This window comes from Parus major, chromosome 1 (assembly GCF_001522545.3).
Source record: "Parus major isolate Abel chromosome 1, Parus_major1.1, whole genome shotgun sequence".
Taxonomy (NCBI): Eukaryota; Metazoa; Chordata; class Aves; order Passeriformes; family Paridae; genus Parus; species Parus major.
In genome coordinates, this window is record NC_031768.1 from 85710740 (window position 1) to 85719911 (window position 9172).

General features: G+C 49.9%; 1 protein-coding gene across 1 annotated transcript; it reads right to left on the reverse strand.

The window, feature by feature from the left end:
- Positions 1-110: 110 nt before the first annotated feature.
- LOC107203854 (homeobox protein NANOG-like) lies at positions 111-7629 on the reverse strand. The gene is made up of 4 exons (XM_015626394.3): positions 6790-7629; positions 3403-3677; positions 2011-2100; positions 111-1586 (listed from the first exon to the last, which is right to left on the reverse strand). The coding sequence occupies exons 1-4, from the start codon at positions 6965-6967 to the stop codon at positions 1224-1226; spliced, it is 906 nt and encodes a 301-aa protein (XP_015481880.1). The 5' UTR covers positions 6968-7629; the 3' UTR covers positions 111-1223.
- Between the last annotated feature and the right edge of the window lie 1543 nt (positions 7630-9172).

The window sequence follows — 9172 nt, forward strand, 5'->3', positions numbered from 1 at the left end:
TGCCTCTTATTACTCCACTTACAGAAATCACTGTCTTCATTTTATGCTTTTTTTTTTTTTTTTTTTTTTTTTTTTTTTTTTTTAACCACAGCAGCTACTTCATTGCATTAAGAGAAATTCATTGTCATCATCAAAGAGTGATAGAAAAAGTGATAGAAAACCTGTGACTCTGGGAACTGGAGGCCTGTTATTACATATGCTTTACTACACACATCTGGTTTAGGTACTTAGACACTTACATAATCAAGTTTAGAAATTATAGTACCCCCATGGCAGTCCCCATATTCAATATTGCTGGATAGGGAAAATTCTTAAGGTGGGTGATAGTTACCTGTTTCTTTGACTCGAGATACCTGACATTGCCAAGAACCATGAAGGTGATCTAATAACACAGAAAAATTACTGTTTATGGTTTCAGCATCAAGTAACAATGGCATACAGTTGCTGCGACTATTTATGTTCCACCTGTTTTTTATATTGCAGTGCTCTATTGCAAGGGAAAAAAAGATATATATAAAAATACATAACGCATCTTAAAAAATACTCTTTTTTATTTGCCAAATTGAATGCAGTTAGATTTTCTCAAGGGGAGGCACAGCAAGATACAGACTAGAAGGAAGGGCTTATAAGATCATCTTACCAGCCTTTCTGCAAGCTACTTGTCACATTTCCCTTCATTAGGCACTTCATCACTTCACCTCATGGCTGATACATTGATGATTTACACTTCAGATGGGTTACTGGCAGGTGGCAGTAACTTCTCCAACTTCAGTGAAAGGTACAAGGCCAGAACCTTTCCATACAGCCCCTGGCTTCACCTGTTGTGTACACACAAGTGTACAGTGATACGTAGAAATGAGATCCCCAAAGGAATCTGTGCTTCCCCTTAGCCAAGTTTCAAGATCCATAATTAAGAAGATCCAGGGCATAAGCTGGGTAGCCAGATCCCAGGCTTTGCTGTAAGGGAGCTTGGTTGGTCTGTGACAACCAAGGAAGGAATGTGTGTGTGCACACGTGTACAGGCACAGAAATGAAGGGCTCTGTGCACGTGTACCTGGGCAAGCGGGTATCTGCATGGCTGCATGTCTGCAGGCACACATCTGGATGCCAAAACTGGTTCTAGCTACAAGGTGTCCCTGAGGTGGACAGCACACAAATAACAGAGGGAGAGATGAGAATAAGATTTGATTCCTGGCTGCCCAAGTACCCCACATCCACAGTGCTTAGGAATGATAAAGATGATGGCTGGCAGTGGTTGGGAAAGGAGCCCCCATAGTGGCTGAGTGGTGAAAATTACAGCCATCACCAGTCTTTGAGCCTGGATATTCCACACTGCCAGGATAGCTGTGGTAAAAGTCTACTTTGTGCTGGGCAATGAAGCCCACCGTCTGCTGGACACTGCAGGTGCCCCCGCCTTTGCCAAAGACTCCTCCATCCTCGCTGGTCACGATTGTGTAAGCGTTCTGCCCTGCTCCATAGTGCTGACAGGGGGTAGGCATGGTTTGGATGTTGCCAGCTGCAGTGATGGGGTAGCCCTGGTGGAATTTGGGGTGCACATCCAGGTAAGTACTGGTCTGGTAGCCACTCTGAAAGGGGAAGGCAAAGAGTCAGAACACATAGCTTCTCCACTGGTGTCCACAGGACTGGCACAGGCTCTGTCCCTTCACATTTCATATTGTCTACTGACCAGCAGCAATGGCAAGGAGGGCAAGAAAAACCATGTCCATTCCCATAGTTCAGGGGTGGATACACAATCATATATATATATATATATATATATACACACACACATAGGAGGGAAACAGCTTTTCCCTGAAAACATTTTTGTGGCATAGCCAGCTGGGCTACCTGCAGTACACAGGGTGGTGCCAAGTCTGTGCCTCTGTGCTAAGCAGACCAGGAGGCCAGGTTCGCTCACACTTGTAGTCTTAAGTTGCCCCCCACAGAGGAAATACGGGACTGATGTGCCCAGACAGAAGAGCCATGATGAGCCCTGTGCTGTGTTCTTACCTGTGTGAGGCACTGAGCCCGTTCGCTCCACAGGCTGTGCTTCTGGCACCTTTTCAGCTTCATTCTCCGGTTCTGGAACCAAGTCTTCACCTGGGTGGGGAAGGGAAAACGGAAAAAATGTCAGCAAAAGAGAGGGAAGAACAAATGTTACTAAATTCACAAGCAGGAAGAACCGGAGGGAGAGTGACCAGATGGCAGAGATACACGGGCAGCACCAGATAAAAGCCTTTAAGAATTCCTGGGGGGATGTTGCCAAGGGGAGAGGTCTGTCTGGCAGCCTCAGCAGGTGGCTAGTGCAACCGTGTGATGGGGGAGGGGGTGGCTCGGTGTCAAGAGAACAGTGATAGTTGTGACAAATCGACTCATTCCAATCATGGAGGTGAATGACTGGTGTAAATCAGATCCACCGACACCTCTACAAGCCCCCTGCACTTCAGGCAAACTTCTATGACGCAGTTTCTGCATATTTGCAAACAGAGAAGGGACAGACTTGCTCCTTGTACCCAGCAGTTCCCAAATTCAAAGCTCCTTGCTGAGGCGAATTCCAGGGCCATTTCCCCCCGGGCTGTGTCTGTGCTGTGAAAGCAGCCTTTGCAAGGATGTGGATTGAAGGAAAGAGCAGACTGTCGCACCTGTCTTGCTCCTGACAGAACCAGTTCAGTGTGTGCCGTATGTATGCACTTCCAATGCACCTGTAACTTTTTGTAGTCCCAGGACATCCTGCCCATCATGCCCAGCTCTGAGATCCATATTTCAGGCAGATTTTGGACTTGTAACTGCAAGCTCTTGTGCCCCAGCTCCCTTCTTTTGTGTGCCGCATCATTTCACTGCACACAACCTACCTAGAGATCACCAGAGACCCTAAAGGGCAGTGATGTGTGAACCTAGCAGCACCCACGGGGAGGAGGGAGCACATGTCAAGCAGCCAGGCAGTGCTGAGTGTGGAGCACTATTAGATATTGAACAAGACCTGGAGGACACTAGAAAGAGCTGTCAGCATGTCAAAGCCCCTTGACTCAGAGAACAGCCGCATGCCAGGGTTTCTGTGAAGTTCACAGCACATGTACAAATCTGTGAAGTGCTGTCAAGCCCAGGGTAAAGACTGTGGTGAACAACATATTCATCACTGGGTTTGCAATTCTACTACAACTGCTGGCAACAGAACCCTTAACTGACCCTGACTTGTAGAGGCCCAAATGAGGTGCCACTGATCCCTCTAGCTGCAAAAGTGTTTCTGATCTCTGGGCGTGAATAAGCAGGGAAGCAACTGTTAGCTGGCACCTTTCCCTTTAGTCCCTGCTGGGGACTCATCTTTCCATCCAGGCACTTCCTTAAGTGACCACTCAGCTGCTGTGAGACCGATACACTGTGGGTCAAAGTCTCTGTGTTCACCTGCTTGTATGTGAGCCCCAGGGCAACAGCCAGCTCCCGGATCTGCTGGGGGCTGAGGTACTTCTGGCTCTGGAAGCGCTGGTGCAGGGTTTGCAGCTGCTCCTTGGAGAAAGCTGTACGGCTCTTGGTCTTCCTCATCCCCTCCATGCCATATTCTCTGCCCTTCTGAGACTTAGCTGTAGGCTGTGGGGATGAGGATGACGAATGCGGACTGGTGGCTGAATCTGGTGTGAATTGGTTGAAATTCCCAGAACTGGATGAAGCTGGGGATACTTCTATAAATAAAAACACAATGAGAAAAAGGTGTAAGAGACAAAATGTTAAGCTGTAAGGATATGAGCATGCTCCCTGTCTGCTGAAGAGCTCCTTGCCTACCAGACCGGAGCTTCCTTGAAGCAAAGGCTTGTGTGACCTTCCTTTCTTCATGGATCTGTGAGCACAGACAAGCACACTGAGAGCGAGCAGCTTCCCAGCTCAATCCCCTCTGGGATGCCCGTGGCTTCCTTTTGCCAGGCAGAAAAGTTAGGGCAGGGAGTGGTGCAAGCAAAAGTGTGGTGCACATCAGCTCACAGTGAGCTCTCCTCCTCCAGAAGGCCTCAGTAATATTTCAGTCTGATTGTGGTGTAAAAAGGCCTTGTCATGACCACAAGTATAGCTCTGGCTTGCTGGCTGGGCTCCACGAAGCTGCCTGCCCAGCAATACCAAGGCACTGAGTAGTGACAAAACAACCTCTGACCAGGGTGTATGGTGGGGTAGAGCAGCCAGTGCTCACAGTGAGGGCAGCAGGTGGAGAGCATCAGATATTGGATAATGGCTCAGTCCTGTTTGCCTTTGTCTCCCACCACAGACCATGCTACTGCTGGAGGCACTGTAGATGGAAGGACCTATTTGAGAGGGGCTTTTGGTGAGAGAAGAATGAAGGAGAGAAATTTCACATGGAAGAGGAGAGGGAGAGGAAAGGTGGATGTGTGAAACAGATGAAAGGAGGCAGCAATCCTGTACCAGGGACATATGGGACAAAATTCAAGAGTGCACAGGAAGGCATTCAAGCCCCTTCTCATTTGTCCTGGTACATGTCTCAAGGGGTCTGTGTTGATGACCTGTTCTGAAGCTGAAATAAAGACCTAAAGGAAAAGCTTCCTGAACAATCTGGGTTCCTAGTGAAGACAAAACCTGCCAAGATGCAAAGTCATTCAGGCTGCAGGAATAAGAAAATGTGTCACATGCCAGATTACTGGGGTCTGAGAGAGGCTGAGGCTCCTCAGGCCAGTCTGACTGAAAGGGCTGTGATACCAGTCACTCCTCTTTCCTCTAACTACAATGATGAATCTGCCCATCCCTCCCTCTTCCAGCTACTCCTCTGCACACTGTCCTGTCTGGTCCATCCCCTCTCCTCCTCCCCCATCTCCTCCTACTGGAAGTGCAGTGAATGGGGCAGTGCCATTTCAGTGCACACCTTCTGACTACTGCGCCCAACCAATGTCCCTACGTCCTTACCAGTCACCCTGAGAGCTGTGACACTGAGACACCCTCCTCAACATTCAGAACATATGTCCAGAGCAAACTGATGCTCCCTGGAGGATTCAGCTTCCCACCCATCCTACAAAACCTGTCGTTCTTCTGTCCTAAGTTGAGAGTCTACTAAGCAATCACTCAAAAGCCTTGGAGCACTGTTGGATCTCAGAAAGGTGGCCACATCTGTGGTAGTGTTCCCCTTGTTACACTTCTTACTGAGGCATGCCTGTCTCTGTGGTGCCTGCCACTCGAGGCTTGCCTGCTCTGGACCATTTGCTATCCCTAGGAGATGACACCAGCCAAGCAGGGGCTGGGTGAACAGCCAGGGGTGTAGTGGGGCAGGTTTCTAGCGCTGGGGAACAGGTCAATGAGGATTGCAAAGGGATTCTGTCTACAAGCAGGAAGAAGCTGTCAGCAGAAGTGCAAGGGCCTGCGGTGTTATGTGCATGGAGCTAGATTGCAGAGCCTTGAGGAAGCTGAACATCAGTGACCTGGCTGCATGGGAAACTAAAATTTCGTATGGTATCTCAGGAAGCTTAGCTCCTGCAGGCTGTGCAGTAAAATCCTTATAGGGAGGAAATGAGTATGCTGGGAACATGGGCCTGGAAAACAGGAAAGTCCCCTGTTAGACAGGAACCACAGCGAGACAGTGTAGAACTACTGCCAGGTTGCTGCCTGACTGGCCCAAAGCCCTATTAAATGTATCATGTGCAGCTCAAGCTCAGGACAAAAGTGCTCACTCTCTCATGAGAAGAGAGAGGAAGCAAGAAACACAAACCACAGCGCAACAGACATGAACATGAAAGCCTGCGACAGACCCACTCTCACAACCCCTTGACATCTGTAGGCCTTGACTTCCACAACTGGGCTCTCTCTGAGAGAGGTATGAGGGGAGAGTGTTTGAAGATGGGGTTAAAGTCTGTAAACCAAACCCCACGTGGGCACAAAGGAGTCCATCTGATGCCCGCTGTTGGGCAGGCAGCATGCAGAGAACCTGAGCCTTTCTCCAAACTACGTGGCAGGCAGACCCAGGCCGAGTAGCCATAGGCTCTGCTGGAGCCTGTAGCTTTCCACAGCAACTGGCAGATTGAAAGTGGCACCCCAAAACCTGCCTCTCCTCCCACCCATTTACCTCATCAGAGTGTTGCCCTGCTGACCATAATGTGGGAATGGCTGAAAACCTGCACTTACCAGCTCTTCTATTGCCACTCACTGGAGTGGGAGAGGAATGGCAGGAACAGAAAATGTCACTGTGGTGAGCACTGGGACTTCTAGGTTTACAAGGGAAAGGCAAAGCAACAAGAGTACAGAAGGAAGAGGGAAGTAGAGGAGAATGGCAAAATGAAAGAAGCAGTGAGTAACAGTGCTAAAGACGCAGATCTCCCAGCACCCAGTGGTATTCAGAACAGGCCTTGGCTCATGTTGAATAAGCACATAAAAAGTGCAAGGGGTTTGTAAGGGGATGAGGGATGCCACAAGAAGTATCTCCAGGATCTCGACAGCACATGTGATAGCACTTAACTAAAAGGAGGCCCAGACATTCCTGTAGCAAGAACCATGAACTTCCATAGGACCAAGCTGTCACAGTGCCCTTCAGCCTGGAGCACAGACGTGGCAGTGCCTCCACTCTTCCAGGCTCTTCTGAGGCTTAGGAAACCGCTTGGCAGTCACCCAAGTAAAGCAGCAGGGAAAAGCGGCGTGCCCGGGCGAGGTCACCCCTCCTCCTTGCCTACCACACCGCAGTTTGCCGATAGGTCACACACTAGGAAACCAAGGCAGGGAAAGGGACAAATCCGCTCCAAGTCACTCAGCCTGCCCTGGGAGCAGAGGTATCTCGAGGAGCGGCTCCGGGGTTTAGCTGCCAGGCCTTACCTGCGGTGTGCCTCCTGCCCGCCGCCTCCGGAGAGTGGCGGGCCGCGGCGCTCCCCGCGGGCCCCGCCGCTGTGGGGGCCTGTCCCGCCTGTCCCGCCGCGTTCCAGCAGAGCTCCAGGTAGCCCATGGCACCGCCGGGGTACGCGGGGCACGGCGGCAGCGCCAGCTGCGCGCACATGGCTGCGGACCGCCCGCCCCACGGCAGATGTCACCTTCACCCGGGGGACAGCTCCTCACCGCCGAGCTGAGGCAGCCCCGGGGCGCAGACGGGCCTTTATAGCCGGCCATCCCCTGCCCGGCACCGCAATATTCACCGTGGCCCGCTCCTCCGGGCTCTTTGTCATGTTAAAGAGGCCGATCGGTGGGGTGGGGACGGAGCAGGGGGGAGGGAAAGCAGCACATGGCATCAGGGCTGAAATATGTCCCCTCTGAATTCTTCCCATTCTGCAGGTTCCTCACTCACACCTGAGCAGGGGCTGAGCCTCAGGACAGCTTCTCCTGCTTGCTTCTTTGGGCTCTGCTGAGTTTGTCCCGGCTCAAAACCCCCTGAGCAAGACATCTGTTCACTGGGAGAACGCATTCCGGCCAGTCTCCACCACAGGCGGTGGACAGGAGGGAAATCTGGTGCTGAGCTGCTCCCCACCGTGCCGGCCAAACCCACACCCTGCCCTGCAGTGTCGGGGAGGGTTCTGAGACCTTGACTTTGTGGCTTGTGTCACACTGACAGTCCCCCAAGACCCACAGACACCCCCTACTGACCTGGCAGCGCTTCCCATACTCTTGGTGCCAATGTCAGACATGGGAAAGGGAGGAAATGGAGAAATGAGGAAGAATTTGAGCTGGGGACCAGAACATACTTAACATACTTTTTTTTTTTTTTTTTTTTTTTTTTTTAACTGAAGAGGAATTTCTTCCATCCAGGCCTTTGAGGGAGCCAGCTGAAAATGTGTTTGGCCCATCTTCAACAAGACTGTGCCAGAGCAAACTCAGAAACACGGGGCAAGTCGCATCCAATACCACATCTCACTTTGCAGAGCAGGCGCAGAAATCTCGGCTGGCTGGTCTCCAGGGGGACAACCAGCAGAGACATTTTCACTGTGGAGCTAGAAAATGATCTAGTGAATGTAAGGGCTAACAGATTTGCTTGCCCACTGCCTTTCAGAAGCACATCCTTTTATTTATGTAGCTTTGGCTGTGGCCTTTGCCAGGCTGCTGCAGGTTGATTGGAATAAAGGAGATGAAGAGTTTCCTTTAAGGCAGGGTTAGCTGATATTTCCTGACATATGGCCTACCCAAGGGGGACAGGCACCTGCAGAGCTGTTCATTAAATAACTAAAGGTGAGTGAGCTACAGAATTTAGGGAAATTTTATTAGTTTAATTTCAAAAGACATTGAGAGTCTCTCACTAATGTCCATTTCTCAATAGAGAGATAGAAGACTCAGAGTTAATTAAAATATTTCTTCTTAGAACCAGCCTTGCTTTGGCACCAGGACACATGCATGCCTTCTGTCAGAAGCTCAGAGCTGAAGGTGCTGATCCACAGAAGTGTAAAATTATTTCAACCTTTCACCCCTCTGTACCTCATTACTTCACTAATGATTGTTGCTGCTTTCATCCCAAGCCTGTGCTTATCCCAAGCATCCCAGTACCTGGCAGGAGGACAGAGTCACTCACCTGCTTGCTGTGAGTGAAAAGTATCAGCAGGGAGAAGATACAGACAGGTGGGGGAAAAATACAGAAATTGGAAGTGGCATTTAGATCTGTTTAAAAGGATATAGAACACCACTTCTACCAGGACTTGTGCTGCTGCTCTGTGCCCCGCGGCAGGTCACTAGTCCTGGCTTCCCTGTCTGTAGAGACACTTTCCCATGAGGTGCAAACTGGAGGGAGCTAGGGATCTGGCTAGAGTCTCTTTAACTTGACACTGAGTTTTATGTTTTCTGTTTGCATGAAACACTTTTTTACTTTACAAACTGCAGGGATCAATACATTTCTCACAAGAACAGCATGTTTTTATGTTAAATATACTGCAAATCCTTAAAGCAAAAAAAGAGCTTTTGAGCACATCTAACTCAATAGAAACCCAAGAACATCCTGAATATGTCAATTATGCTGCAACAGCCTCTACAATTTGCTTTGGTTCATGTCTCCCTTCTGAATCATTCTACATTTCAGAGCTGCAGTGCCACAGGAGCTGAGATCACTGTCCCTCACATCTGCCCTCAAGCCTTAGCTAATTAAGCACCAGTTACATGAGTTGTACAGAACTTGGCACCCCACTGGGCAGCCCCAGTGCCACCAGTCAAGGAGAATGTTGTGCTCTCCTTCTTACTCATGCCTGGCCTCTTACCATATACTGGTGTTCAAATTTTCATGGCCTCA

Excerpts from the sequence above, each read along its gene's own strand:
- LOC107203854 (XM_015626394.3), bottom strand. The coding sequence starts at position 6,967 with ATGTGCGCGCAGCTGGCGCTGCCGCCGTGCCCCGCGTACCCCGGCGGT. Across the intron at positions 3,678-6,789 it reads GGGCAGGAGGCACACCGCAG|AAGTATCCCCAGCTTCATCC; the intron begins GTAAGGCCTGGC and ends TTTTATTTATAG. Across the intron at positions 1,587-2,010 it reads GGGCTCAGTGCCTCACACAG|AGTGGCTACCAGACCAGTAC; the intron begins GTAAGAACACAG and ends TTCCCCTTTCAG.